Source organism: Elephas maximus, chromosome 18, assembly GCF_024166365.1.
Source record: "Elephas maximus indicus isolate mEleMax1 chromosome 18, mEleMax1 primary haplotype, whole genome shotgun sequence".
Taxonomy (NCBI): domain Eukaryota; kingdom Metazoa; phylum Chordata; class Mammalia; order Proboscidea; family Elephantidae; genus Elephas; species Elephas maximus.
Window position 1 is genome coordinate 17,469,312 of NC_064836.1, and position 14,413 is coordinate 17,483,724.

The following is a 14,413-nucleotide window of genomic DNA, read 5'->3' on the forward strand; positions in this document are numbered from 1 at the left end:
ATAAAACTCAGAATTTAAACACAGAATCTAATAGAGTTGAGTTGTGTTGAACAGAATGGAATATAAGAGAATAGAAGAACACTGCAGATTAGTGAGCTGAGTACTATTTTGTGAATTTTTTGTTTCAGTTCTATTTAGAGAGAGAACTAAGTGGGTGAATTGGGTTGCAAGATCACAAACGTTGGACAGCCGCTGCTCCGAGGCAAGCGGACGGAGAGTCAAAGCTGAAGTCTTGCTCTGAGTTCCTCGGCCCGCCCACCGCCCCCAGCCAGCTCCTCCCCGCCTCGTCCAGCCTCCGCGCGTTGGCGTCCCGCCAGCCAGCAGCCTGCAGGTGTGCGAGCAAACCTAGCCTGTGGGGCCAGACACTATTTAAGGGCCCACCTTCGCCCTGCTTGCAGCTGCCTCCTGTTCCAGCCCTGCCCTCCCGGAGGCTCGAGGGTCTCGGAAGGCGTTGTGCAGCTGGATCTCCGCCGTGGCATGGGCGCCGCGCACCTCCTTTGGGTTTTCTTGGCTCTCCTCCCGCCAGGGGTCTTCGGTGAGCGGGGAGGGGGAGCACGGAGGTAGGGACGCGTCTGGGGCAGGGAAGGCCACTGTGGTGCGACGCCAAGCAGGGAGTCAGAAGCGAGAAAGTAGGATAGCGCTGGATGCCTGCCTGCCTCCCGCTAGCTTTGGGAGACCCCTGCGGTCTCCTGGTCTCGAATTTCCCCAGTCGCTCCTGCTGGAGCTGAGACCACCCGAACTGGAGGCTGCACAACGGGGGGCGCGGTATGATACCCGGTGTGGCGGGCCGCAGGCTCGCTGCGTCTTCTCTGCACTCCCCTCGCCGGGATTCGGTAGCGCTCCTCGCTGTTATCCTCGGAGGGCTGCGAGCGCTCGGACTTGCCACATACCCAAAACCTCCCCAGACCGCGTGCAGCGAGCTCTGCCGCGGGCTCCGCCGCGCGGGGGTGTTGGTGCACCCCGGACTGCGCGCCTGTGCCGGGTAGGTGCAGTGGAGCTCCGCTCCCGGCCGGCCCCCGGGTAGCATGATGATGTCTGTCTGCCAGGCATGGTTCTCTTATCTTTGGAGCTTTGATGTGAAGTTGGTAAAGAGGTCCTGAGCATTAAACACGTGGAGCCGTTTTCAAAAGCGGACACGTGATGGAAAACTGTGGTTTCCTTCTGTGGTGCTTAGTGTAACTTCTTTTCTTCTAGATTGGCTTAATTTTGTATTTTGTTAGGATTAGAGTCTCTTGGCTCTCAGATGATCTGGCTTTTTAATTACCTTCAGGGTACAGTGCGTTCCTAGTTTACTAAGCGGTTTACGGTGTGCAGACTTCAATAACTGGGTGACTTTTGGCATGTCATTTAACTCCCTGATGCTCAGTTTCTTCATCTGTAAAATGAAACTAGTGAAGAGCTAGTGAGCTGCCCTGAATATCAGGTGACATCAGGCAAATTAAAGGTAGACATTTATTGTTACCACTTGTATCAGCAACAAGCCTACTGTGTGGACCAGAATTTAAGCACCCACCCTCAACTTGGCTAAAGTTTCAGGGATATTGCATTATAGTGGTTCTATGACAACTTACTCTGTCTGCTTTCCTGGCATTTAACTTTCTCCTGAACCTTAACTAACAGTTCCCAAAATCACATTTCTCTTTCATTTTTCTATATATTAACTCCCTCTGAACAAGTGCACAACCACAGCTTTTCCTTACACTTCCACAAGGCACCATTCCAGCCCGAACTTCCCACCAGCATTCCATTCTCATTTGTAAACTGCAAAGAGGTACATCAATTGAAAGTCAGATTCTTCAGCGGCCCTGCCAATTCATCATCTGCTCCAAGTCAGCACTGGTTACCAGAGCAGAGCCATGCTCTAGGTCACTTATCTCTAGACTACTCTGTCCTATAGTGTCACTATGAGTCGAAATCTTCTCGACAGCACTGGGTTTTTTACATGCCTGTCAAATGTTATAGCTAATGTGCTCTTTGTCTTTTTGTCATTCTGACATCGATATTCTAATAATCCTAAGCATTATATTAGGTCCCGGGTGGTGCAGATGGTTTGTACTTGACTACTAACCAAAAGGTTGGCAGTTTGAACCCACCCAGCTGCACCTTGGAAGAAAGTTTGGTGATCTGGTTCCATAAAGATCACAGCCATGAATACTCCATGGAGCTCAGTTCCGCTGTGTAACATATGGGGTAACCATGAGTTGGAATCGACTGGATGGCAACGAATTTTCTTCCTTTTTAAGCATTATATTAACCATGTAGCAGCTTCCTCTCTTACAAGTCACTCTAATACCAGCCTCTTTAACCTTTCCACTCATGAAAAACAAAATTATATATGTATGTACTTTTTCATTATTCTGCCCCCTTGTTCAAAAGTCTAAACAAGTTCCCTACTGCTGGTGGGGTAAAATGATCTCTCTTCAACCTTTCAAACACTTTTGAATTTGCTGTCACCTAAACACGCCCCTCCTGATTTCCCCTGGCTTCCCTGTCAAGTGCACACTGCCCATTTTCTTGCCCAGCCGTCATCCGGCTGTTCTTTGCTCATGCTTTGTCCACTTCCCCCTCCTGGCTTCTGCTGTATGTCTTCCTCAGATTGTCTCTTGGCTCTCAGCCAGTTCCTGCCCGTGAGCATGCTTAAGAAACTCTTGAGGTGCTTTTTTAAGACGCAGGTTCCTGGGTTCCAGCCCACCCTTCAGACACTCATAGGTTTGGAGTGTGGCCCAGGAAGCTGAGATTTAACAAGCACTCTGGAAGATTCTGAAGCAAGTGTCTATAGGACACACTGCTATGGACAAAGTCATATGGAGGGCAAATTTCCTTCTCAGACTTTTTTCCCACTCTCTCCTTTAGTCTGTTTACATGAACCATTCAGATTTCCCACACTCGTAAATTTCACTCTTGTCTTGATTGACAACCTCACCTCATCATACAATGAGAGAACAAAGCAATCAATCAGGAATTCCTTCATTTTCCAATCACTTCATCTACAAACCTACCTGCATCTGGGGTCCGATCCTGTCCCTGCTTAAAACCTGCCTGGGGCTTCCCATCACATTAGAATAACATCCAGGGCCCTTACCCTCAACTGCAAGGCCTCTGCCTTGCTCTGTAATTCTTTCTATTCCCCCCTTAGTCCCTCTGCTCCACCACCTGGCCTGGCCTTCTTTCTTATTCCTTCAACACAGCCAAGTTTGCTTAGTCTTTGCCCTAGACGCACCCTCTGTTGAAACACTTCCTGTAGATTGTTCATTGCCTGCTTCATCGTCAACACTCAGTTTTCAGCCCCGCTGTCCCTCGTATATCAAGTAGTCCCTTACCCCAGGTCACTCTCTATTTCCTATAGTGCACCTATCACACATCACTCTGTATATTCGCTTTATAGCATCGTCTTGTTTATTTACTGCTATTTATTTATGGACTGTCCCCTTCTATTGGAATATGAACTCCATGAGAATGGGAACCTTATTTCTAATGTTCATTGGTAGCATCTCTTGTGTGTAGGACAGTGCTTTACCTATTATGTATAATCATCATTCAAAAAGCATTTATCAAATAACCAGGAAATTCGGTATTAGATTGATTATGCTAATTCTCTTCTCAATGTATATTCCTTTGGCTACCTGCTTTCCAACCTCTATTTTTGTTTTATTTTTATTATCCTATATATTCCTCATTCATTTCAAATGGGATTTATAGGCCATTCCAGGTAAAGCTGCTTGGATCCAAATAAGAGTTGAATGTATTCCTGTTCTGCAGAAACTGATTCACCTAGTTCATTTTTTAAATGTTTTGAGGGGTGCATGTGTGGGTCAGTTGCCACCTTCTTCTTCAGAACAACCCCTAGCTTAGACCCAGTCATTATCTACTCAGATTCTTACTCCTGATTTGAGAAATGTATGGACAGGGTGCAGATACACTCAAGGAGATGGCTCCTTAGTGGTTTATGGGCTACCCTTCCCTTTTCTGAGATTGAAGAGGACATGACTTCTGAAAATTCTGCACTGCCCTGGGATTTTGGCAGTTTCGTTACTAATGAGGGAGAGTATTCCCAAACAGAGTATTGGGATCAAGTCTCCTTAATGTGGATGAGAATTTCCCATTATTCCTCATCCAGAAAATATAGTTCTTATCTCCTTTCACCTTGGAAGCTCATGTTATGAAGTGCCCTTCTGCTGTTTCTGCTTCAGCTTCTGGATCCTGGTTCCATCCTAATCTGTTGTTGTTGCTGATAAAATCTTGTGAATTTAAATTGCTTGTCCAGTTTGTGGAGAACTTGGGATTGTACATGTTTACATCATATGTGTGCAGATTAAATCACTTGATTAAGATGAATTAGTACAAGTAGTAACAGGATTATGAAGTTGGCTTTCATTGAGGTCAACCCTGATTTTCCTTATAGAGTCTTGCTATATTGCACAGAATGGGGCACTTGGTGATGTTCGTAGGTGTTAATGGAGGAAATCAAAGGAGTTGGAGGAAGACAGAAGGGGACCAGCAGTGAGATCCGGGTCCCAACTGTGATGCATCCTTAGATACAGTCTTTGTGACTTTTCCAAGAGGAGTGTGGCTCTCCAGAAGAGCTGGCTGTGACTGTAATTTTGGGAGCTCTGCGTACATTCTTGTGTCAGTTCTATTACAGTTGCCATGGAGTCCATTCTGAGTCATGGTGACCCCATGTGTGTCAGGATAGAACTGTGCACTGTAGGGTTTTCAACGGCTGCTTTTTCAGAATTAGGTCATGAGGCCTTTCTTCCAAGGTGCCCTTGGGTGGACTCCAACCTCCAACCTTTCAGTTAGCAGCTAAGCCGGTTAACTGTTTGCACCACCCAGGGACTCCTGTTTCAGTTAGTCCATGTCTATTCTTTGATTGATACCTGTATCTGTCTCTCACTTGTTTGAGAAAGAGGAGGATTTATAAATTTGAAATTCAAATATGCTGCTATTCTGGGAAGGCTTCACAGCTAACAATATTGTGTCCAGGCTACAGTCTGATCTAAAAGAATATTGACTTCTTGCTTTCTGCACATGAACTTAGGTAGTAGAAACTTGAGATCTCTTTCATACCCCCCCGCCGATGGCTTTTCTAGGTACTTCCTCAATTATATGATAGGATACAATTTATTTCATTATCAATATTATTTCTATTATTGTAAGTCACAGAGAGCTGTCCTGAAATGACTAGTTCGTTTTATCTAGTACCCATCAGAAAGCACTTACTAAGCTCTCTCAGGGAGCATATTACTGTACTAGCTTGATAGAATAAAATGATGAATAAACATATTTTCTTCTCTCTATGACCCTAAAGTTTCAATGACTAAGATAGTGATGTTAATTCATTAAAGTAATGTTAGAGGCACATACCTGTGTGTGCTGAGTTTACACAGTCTCCGATGTATGGCTCAGTGGTTAAGAGCTCAGCTGCTAACCAAGAGGCCAGCAGTTTGAATCCACCAGCCACTCCTTGGAAACCTTATGAGGCAGTTCTGCTCTACCCTATAGGGTTGCTATGAGTCGGAATCAACTTGACAGCAACAGATTGTTGATGTACTTTAGTGTTTTGTGCTATCCCAGAAAACCAGTCTAGTTTTTATTCATAGAGTTCCAAGGTCTTTGTGTAATTGTGTGGAAAATGGTTCCCTCTAGCGCTTCCTATGAAGTTTATTTTAAAAAGGATTTAAACCTCTGTACTTATTCCTCTCTATATTCATCCTTACTGAAATGCATATGTTCTTTGTCCCAGAAAATATTGTCCCAATTTACAGTGACATTCTAAAGATCAAAATTATCCGGGTAATTGGTAATAAAACAGCAGAACAGGAGCTTAGCCTTTCATAGTTTTAATGTTCCCGTGGTCTTTGTCTTCAGATCAGTGTAAGTCCCTGCCAAGTTATCTTTTTTCTAAGCCTAAAATTCAGATCGATGACTCTAAGTTTCCTGTGGGGACACCTTGGGAATATGAATGCTTCCCTGGGTTTATCAAAAGGTCATTATCACCTGCTTAGAGACCTTCCAGTGGTCAGATCCTCAGCGATTCTGTAAACGTGAGTAATCCTTAATGGTTAGTAAGTCATCTCAAAATCCTTGGGTTTTCCGTATTTTCTCTTACTTCTAAAGGCATTGGGTGTGGAGGCTGAATCATCATAGGCTGGCCAACCCTGTTCCCTGTAACCTCCATGATTTTGTCCTATGGTCTCCATACTGTGTTAAAGCAAGGTTAGAAGCTAGTAGACAAAGAACGTTAGTTTTATTTCACTTTTCCCCCATTCAATTAAAAAATATTTTTGAGTAGCTACTAGGTATGAAACATTAGGCTAGATTATCGGGTTAGGGAAAGACAAAAATCAATCTAACAGTCTCTACCTTGATGGACTCCTAATCTAGCTGTAAATACCAATTTATAAACAAACACTATACTACAACAACAAACTACAATGCAATTTATTTTATTTATAGAGATCAGGTGCTATAATATCACAGAAGAACAAATAATGCTACCTAGGAGAATTATGGAAATCTAGGCATCCCAGCATATGCAAAAGCATAGAGGGATGAGAGAAGTGGTGTCTTTGGGTAAAAGAGAAATTCAGTGTGGATGGAGAATAGGGTGCCAGACGAAGAACAGCAGTTTGTTAATTGGGTTGGAACTCAGCTTTGAAAGGCCATGCCACTTTTCCTATAAACAGAACCACTTTAAGATTTGAAATGTGGGGAGTAGCACGATCACACTTGTGCTTCAGAAAGATAATCTGTACAGAAGATGTTCTGGGCCAAAGGGAGACCAGAGTTAGACAGGTAAATTATATTACTCAATGGCCCAGTGAGAGATTATAGCAGTAGCAAACTCGATGGTTTGGGGATAGATTTCTAGAGCCCACTTGCTAAAATTTGGTGACCAGCTGGATATAGAGCAGGGTGGGCAGAGGAGAGGTACAGAAAATACATGATAAATATAAGTTTTTAAGCCCAGGAGACTTGGTAGATGATGCCATCCACTGACAAAATATGAAAAGGGAAAATGGACGTTATAAATTATGGTTGACCCACATATAAAATTTGCATCCATCTTCAGATATATAGTCTGTATGATTTAAGTAAATGGTGTTCTGAAATTGACCAATGCTTTGGAAGGTAGAGATCTTCTAAATGTCACAAATTTCTTTTAATAAACCTGAGTAGGCTAGTCACCAAGCCCAGTCAGGTTAGGATTTAATATGAAACACAAAAAATTCCTTGACTCCCAGCCCCAAGTCCTGTTTTGCTTTGTTTTCTCTTAAAGGTAAATCATGTCAGAGTCCTAGCAAACTTCTCCACAGCTCTGTGCTTATAAGCAGGGATGTGGAGGTTGGGTCAACAATTACATATTCTTGTAATGAACACTGGGTTGGCAGGAGACATCGCCAGGGTACCCGGGTATTATAACAGTAGTTACAACTAATAACCAAGTCTTCCAAAAAAGACCTAAGTAATTACTGCAAATCCTTAAAAATAGATAAGCAAAAAGAGAATGCTCTCTCTAATCTGCTCCAGATGCAACTCTTCAGAATTACATACTAGAGAGGAACCCCAGAAGAGAAAGAAGCTTGGACTACTCTTCTTCTAATTGTAAAGCTCCATTGCTACTGACTAGGAGGAATATCGTTTGGCTTAATTTGTTGACACTTTTACATGAGACCTTAATCTATCATAACAACCTGTCATACATGATATTCTACTCTATGTAATTTTTTTCCATGGAGAATAAACTAGGCTTTTCTAAAATGTAAATCTAGCTGGGAGATGATCTCTCATCTCTTTGTCTTTAGATAACGACTCATTTCCAATTCATCTGCTACATGTATTATCTCAGACAATATTGTAATATAGGAAAAGGACATGCTTCTTTGTAAATGTGAGTAAAATGATCTATTAATTGCACCTTATGTAACTCCTTTCCCTTCTGGAGGGAAAATGGGCATCTACATATGAAAAATGAGTAGCCAAGAAGGTTACACATGGTTTGGGTAATTCTGGGCACAGAGCTATGATTTGTCTCACTTTATGTATGTTCCCGAATCCTTCGATTAATATTCTTTGATGATAAGTTATTTTACAGCAAGTAAATGCTTAAATCTAAAAATATACCATTAGATTACATGCTGCCAACTTTATCCCATGCAAACGTAGGCCACTCTAGGTACATCCCATAAGAGTGTACCTGTATTCTGGCGATGGGGACTGGTGACCAGCTCATAGCTTTTTGAGTTTTCATCAGGCCAGCTCCATGTATCTTCTGATATTACTACTTCCTATTTTTTTTTTTATTTAGGCCCATATTGGAAATCACGATATAGAATTTCAACAGTATGGGTAAATCGTAGACTAGTTTGTGAGAGTGAAGATTTCCAGAAAATATAACATTTAAATGCCATCTTTTCTCTCTTTTCCCACACATTCCCCAAAAAAGCTATTCCTTGTGAGCCACCGCCAGCCATCTCCAATGGGGACTTTCACAGCAGCAATAGAGAGAGCTTTTATGATGGAATAGTGATGACTTATCACTGCCGTGTTGGACAGAATGGGAAAAAGCTATTAGACCTCATGGGTGAGAAGTCACTATATTGTACAGGCAAAGATAACAGGCATCTGGAGTAGTACCCCTCCCCCCTCAGTGTATCACTCTAGTTAAATGTCCAAGCCCAGGAGCTGAAAATGGAGTTATGTAATCTGGATTTAGACTTCATTTTCCTTAAATGATTGCTGTTAAGATTAAGTGTAAGCCTGGTTTAACCACAAAAGGAAGAAACATTGTAAGGTGCCAACCAAACAGCAAATGAAATCCTCTACTGCCACAATGTTTCAGGTGTGAATTAGGCTGAAATTTTGAAACCTAGAAATGGAATGACGTTTTTTGGAAAGATCGATAATGGTATCTATAGGAACGGGTGGAAACCCTGGTGGCGTAGTGGTTAAGTGCTACGGCTGCTAACCAAAGGGTCGGCAGTTCAAATCCGCCAGGCGCTCCTTGGAAACTCTATGAGGCAGTTCTACTCTGTCATATGGGGTCGCTATGAGTCGGAATCGACTCGACAGCACTGGGATAGGAACGGGTAGAGGAAGATAGTATATGTGGTTGAATTTTCTGGTTAGAGAATTTGAATATAGATACATATATATATGTACAGATGTGTGTGTGTGTATGTGTGTGTTTGTGTATTTATATGAAGGTTTTATTTAAATGGAAGCCCTGGTTAAGAGCTTGGCTGCTAACCAAAAGATCAGCAGTTTGAAGCCGCTGCTTGAAAACCCTATGGGGCAGTTCTACTCTGTCCTATAGGGTCACTATGAGTTAGAATCAACTCTATGGTAACAGGTTTTGTTTTGTTTTAATGAGGATAAAATGAACTCTCATTTCCTTTGGCCATGCCAAAAGAGGAAATTGGCTGAGGTCAGAATTTGATTCAAAATTCTGTTGCTGTTGTTGTTAGATGCCATCGAGTTGGTTCTGACTCATAGTGACCCAATGTACAATAAGGTGAAATGCTGCTCAGTCCTGCATCATCCTCACAATCATTGGTATGCTTGAGCCCATTGTTGCAGCCACTGTGTCAGTCTGCCTCAGTGAGAGTTTTCCTCTTTTTTGCTGACCCTCTACTCTGCCAAGCATGATGTCCTCCATGGTCTAATCCCTTCCGATAACTTGTCCAAAGTATGTGAGACAAAGTTTCGCCATCTTCCAAGACAGACTTGTTTGTTTTTCTGGCAGTCCATGGTGTATTCAATATTCTTTGCCAACAACATAATTCGGAGGCATCAATTCTTCTTCAGTCTTCCTTATTCATTTTTCAGCTTTCTCATGCATATGAGGCAACTGAAAATATCACAGCTTGGGTCAGGCACACCTTAGTCCTCAAAGTGACATCTTTGCTCTTCAGCACTTTAAAGCAGTCTTTTGCAGCAGATTTGCCCAATGCAACACTTCGATTCATTTCCTGACCACTGTTCCCATGGGCGTTGATTGTGGACACAAGTAAAATCAAATCCTTGACAACTTCAGTCTTTTCTCCATTTATTATGATGTTGCTTTTTGGTCCAGTGGTGAGGATTTTTGTTTTTTGTGTGTTGGGATGCAATCCATACTGAAGGCTGTAGTCTTTGATCTTCATCAGTAAGTGCTTCCAGTCCTCTTCACGTAGGCAAGACTGTGTCATCTGCATATCGCAGGTTTAAATTTATTTAAATGAGATAAAATGACCTCTCATTTCCACTGGCCATTCCAAAAGTTGGCTGAGGTGGGAATTTTAATCAAAATATCATAGTCATTATATAGTCTCATATTGAAAAATTTAGCCTTTATGGAAGCAGGCTACTATTTAGGTTGGCTCTCTACCCCCCGTTATCCCTTTCTCTGATACTCTTATTGAGAAATATCTGACTTACTGAAAACATAGCAACATTGGGAGTCCTTCCTCAAAGCCCAGAAACCTCATCAACCTTGTTTTGGAAGCAGGAAGGATGATATAGATTTCAGTGGTCAAAATATATGACAAAAGTTTGGTTCCTTTGGCTATAGTATTGGTCAGAGGATATCTGAGGCCCTTTTAGTTAAATGAAATGGGAAAATGAGTGGGTATTATGTTTCCTGGGATAGATCAGCATAGGGAAAGCTGATGGTTATATGGTTCATTATGTGTAAAAAAGTAATTCATATTTTCCCCACTCCACCTCACCCAAGGGAGCCTCTGCCTTACACTTAGTTTTGCCCACCTTCATCCTAACCCTACAAACTCTGTGCTGGTTTTTGTTTTAGAGAAGAAAGTTCTTATTTCAGGAATCAAAGGTCTTCTGGTCTGGTTCTTTTCTCAGGGTGTCTGCCATCTCCACATATCCACCATAGTAGTTATACCAAAAGGGTTAAGGAGTTCTTCCCAATTGGATGGAAAGTGTTCTACAGCTGTAAGCCTGGCTACACTCTCAATGGAACCATCCCCACTTCCTTGAGAATCTGGAGCCATCCACCCCCCAGATGTGAAGGTGCCTACTAAAGCTCTGCTTCATCTTAAGGAAACTGAACTGTTTCCTGACTCTTCATATGCCAGCCTTGTCTCTTTTTTCCTAGTGAAATCATGAGATGCCATTCCAAACCAGCTTCTCAATGGCCGTATGGTGCCTCCTCCTAGTCTCCAGCCTGGTGCAGAGGTTTCCTTTGTTTGTGATGAGGCCTGAATTGAGACCTAGGTCCCATAGCTAATCATTGCAATGTGTGATTTCTAAAGAAAGTTGAAGAATTTGTTTTCTCTCTGATTTTTTTTTCCTCCTTTATCTTTTATAATTAGGAATTCTGTCATTAACCAAATCCTATTGGCTTTCTCCAAGTATTTTCCCTTGCCAGCAAAGCTGGAAATTGTCCTTTCATCATTTGAAGAAATACAGTTTTTGTTCAGAAGGCTCCTATTATAGAGAATAAGTAGAAGATTGGGGGGTTCAGTAAGAGGAGCTCTTCAGGGAGAGCTTAGAGAACTTGAGGTATTCTTCACTAGGAACTGATATTTTTTTTCTTCTAAATAGTATACTTGAAAGAAGTGACTAAGTCCATGCAGCTGAGAATTGGTTTGTTCTGGTGACGATTTGCTACCCGGTATCATTTAAGGTTCTGGTTAAACGGCAAATCTTCTATCAGTGTGTCCCAGAAGGTATGGCAGTACTCTGGAATAATGAGTTTCCTGTCTGTGAACGTGAGTAGAAAACAAAAATAATCAAGTTTGGATCTTGCCCTATGATTTTTGGTGTGTTGCCATGAATTTATCGATTGTAACGCCTTGTCCGTGTATGTGCTTTGGATTCTAGCATGTATGTTCTATATGTTCTAGAATGCAGACTAAAAGTGTTAGCTGTATTTTTTCAATTGATTAAACATTTTATTGAGTGTTCTATATATGTAGAGATAAAAGTTCTCAAAAGTCACCGCTACTGAGTATAGCACTGTGTTAAAATGGTATGGCTGTCTTTTTATGCCAATTCTTATGTGGAAGAGCTCATCTTGTGCCTAATGGAAATTAACCAGAAGTTCCAGAGGTTGGCAGTTTTCTCTTTATTCTGAAATTCACTCAGGAAAGGTGTGACTATACCAAAGCAGCTATAAGCAGTGAATATCACACATGCCTATTAGGACAAGTAAATAAAGAATATGAGGTCATCGTGCAAAACTACTTCCTGTGGCTTTTCCAAGGGGTCCAGCATCAAGGGAGGAGAAGTGACCTACAATGAGGCTACAGTATCTTTAGTGGCAGGACAGAATGTGGTCACACTGCCTGTAACCCCAGATGGCTGTCTGAACCAGGCATTGAATAACAACTGTTTTCCAGGTATTATACCCATCCTTTTGTCTTGCATTGTCATCTCACTGGGTTCTCACCACAACCTTTTGAAGTGGCTTGAATTATCTATCCTACAGACTGGGAAACTGAGGCTTAGAGACGATTAAGACTTGCCTGAGGTCACACAGCTATTGAATGACAGGTGGGATTTGAAGCCAGGTTAGTGCTCAGCTATTAACCAAAAAGGTGGCAGTTTGAATTCACCAGCTGCTGCACAGGAGAAAGGTGTGGCAGTCCGCCTCCATAAAGACTATAGTCTTGGAAACCCTATGGGGCAGTTCTACTCTGCCCTACAGGGTAGCTATGAGTTGGAGTCAACTAGACGGCAACTGGTTTGGTTTTCTAAATTGGAGTTTCATTAGTTCATGGTATGCCTCTGTGTGCCATTCGTATGTCATTAACATGTCATTAGCATACACTTGCCATGTGCTATGTTCATCTTTTGTTTCATTATTAAAATTGATTAGACTCAGAACTGCTCTATAAATTCTGTTCCATTGTGATTTTTTGGTCAAGATGGTGCTTATAGTCATGCATTGATTTGTTTTCTGAGGAATAAACAAAGGTAAGAACCTAGGAGCTTGGGAATAAGAAGGGACAACGGGTAGGGAAGAAATTACACAAATTTTTAAATCTGTTTCTGAAGAAGTAACATAACCTAAATTTGACTCTTTTTGTGGTGGTGGTGGTGGTGGTGGTTTACACCAAACTTTTTTACTCAGATGTCATGACCACTATGCCCACATAGTTCCTTTTCTACTTTTCAGGGATTTCTTGTGGTCCTCCGTCTGTTGTAGAAAATGCTAGAAAATTTTATCTTTCTGGCCCCATTGCTGTTGGCAGCGTGATAAGATACAGTTGTTTGCCTAACTTCCGCCTCATTGGAGACAAAATTCTTCGTTGCATTAGTAAAGACAACGTGACTGCAGTCTGGGATAAAGCTACTCCAAGATGTGAATTTCACAATAAATATTCTATTTGCTCTGAGCCCAGAGTACCAGGGGGATACAGAAATAAGGAATCTAGACCACCGTACAGACATGGTGATTCTGTGACATTTACGTGTAATACCAACTTCACCATGAAAGGAAACAAATCTGTTTGGTGCCAAGGAAATGGAACATGGGGACCTACACCATTACCAACCTGTGAGAGTGGTAAGTACAAGAATAAAACTGAGCTGGAGGTTGGGGCCTTGTTTCTGTGCAGATCAAATTTTGTGTCATTCTGAAGGAAAAACTGTGAATGTATAAGAGGAGGAAGTGAGGGAAAGGGTAAAAATTATGGTTTCCTGTTTTTTTCTTAGTCATAGAGGAATATAAACATTCAACAAACATCAATTGAGCAAAGAAGTTTACAGTATAATGGGAGAGTGTAATTCAACATACCTGATGATTGGACATGAGGCATTGGGGGTTCAAGGGTGAAACCCTCGCCCTTCTTGAGGGAGGCCAGAGTTCGATTCCCAGACAGTGCACCTCATGCACGGCTACCACTCGTCTGTCAGTGGTGACTTGCATGTAGCTATATGGATAGGGTGAGAGTGTGGGCAAAAGTGGTCATTTTTGGTAACTAAATTTATTCACAAGGCAAATGAAATTCATAAAGTGTAAGTAAAAATGAAAAATTGTATACTATTCATGTTATGAAATGGATGTAATTAAACCACAATTGGTTGTTGATGATTAAAAGGCTGAGTCAAAAGTTAATGACCATGGTTACCATAGATCACTTGTCACTATTTGGATCTGGGTACTAAGTCAGAATCTAGGTTATGATGAATGTATCACCTGATGGCTTTGTTTCTGTGTAAAGATTACCCCCTGGAGTGTCCGCCACTTCCCAAGATCGCCAATGGCCATCACACGGGTGAGAATGGAGGCCCCCTTGCCCCAGGATTATCTATGACTTATAGCTGTGACCGTGGATACTTACTTCGTGGAGAGAAGACCATCACCTGTTTGTCTTCAGGAGACTGGAGTGCTCTGAGTCCCACATGTAAAGGTGCCCTGAATTTATAATCCATTTTCAGAATGTGGGCTGTTCTGTTATTCACC

At 42.0% G+C, this 14,413-nt stretch overlaps 1 protein-coding gene across 7 annotated transcripts in view; it reads left to right on the top strand.

Moving 5' to 3' along the window:
- Positions 1-356: 356 nt before the first annotated feature.
- CR2 (complement C3d receptor 2) overlaps positions 357-14,413 on the top strand; it is a 34,787-nt gene continuing 20,730 nt past the window's right edge. For 4 of the 7 annotated variants that reach the window (XM_049857842.1, XM_049857844.1, XM_049857845.1 and 1 more), the window contains exons 1-3: positions 11,974-12,344; positions 13,124-13,513; positions 14,172-14,360. In XM_049857842.1, the coding sequence (XP_049713799.1) occupies positions 12,167-12,344; positions 13,124-13,513; positions 14,172-14,360 (757 nt within the window). In that variant the 5' untranslated portion in view covers positions 11,974-12,166. Of the gene's footprint in view, positions 536-11,629; positions 11,715-11,973; positions 12,345-13,123; positions 13,514-14,171; positions 14,361-14,413 lie in introns of those variants that run through there. The other 3 variants (XM_049857843.1, XM_049857848.1, XM_049857847.1) reach the window with 3 other exon arrangements.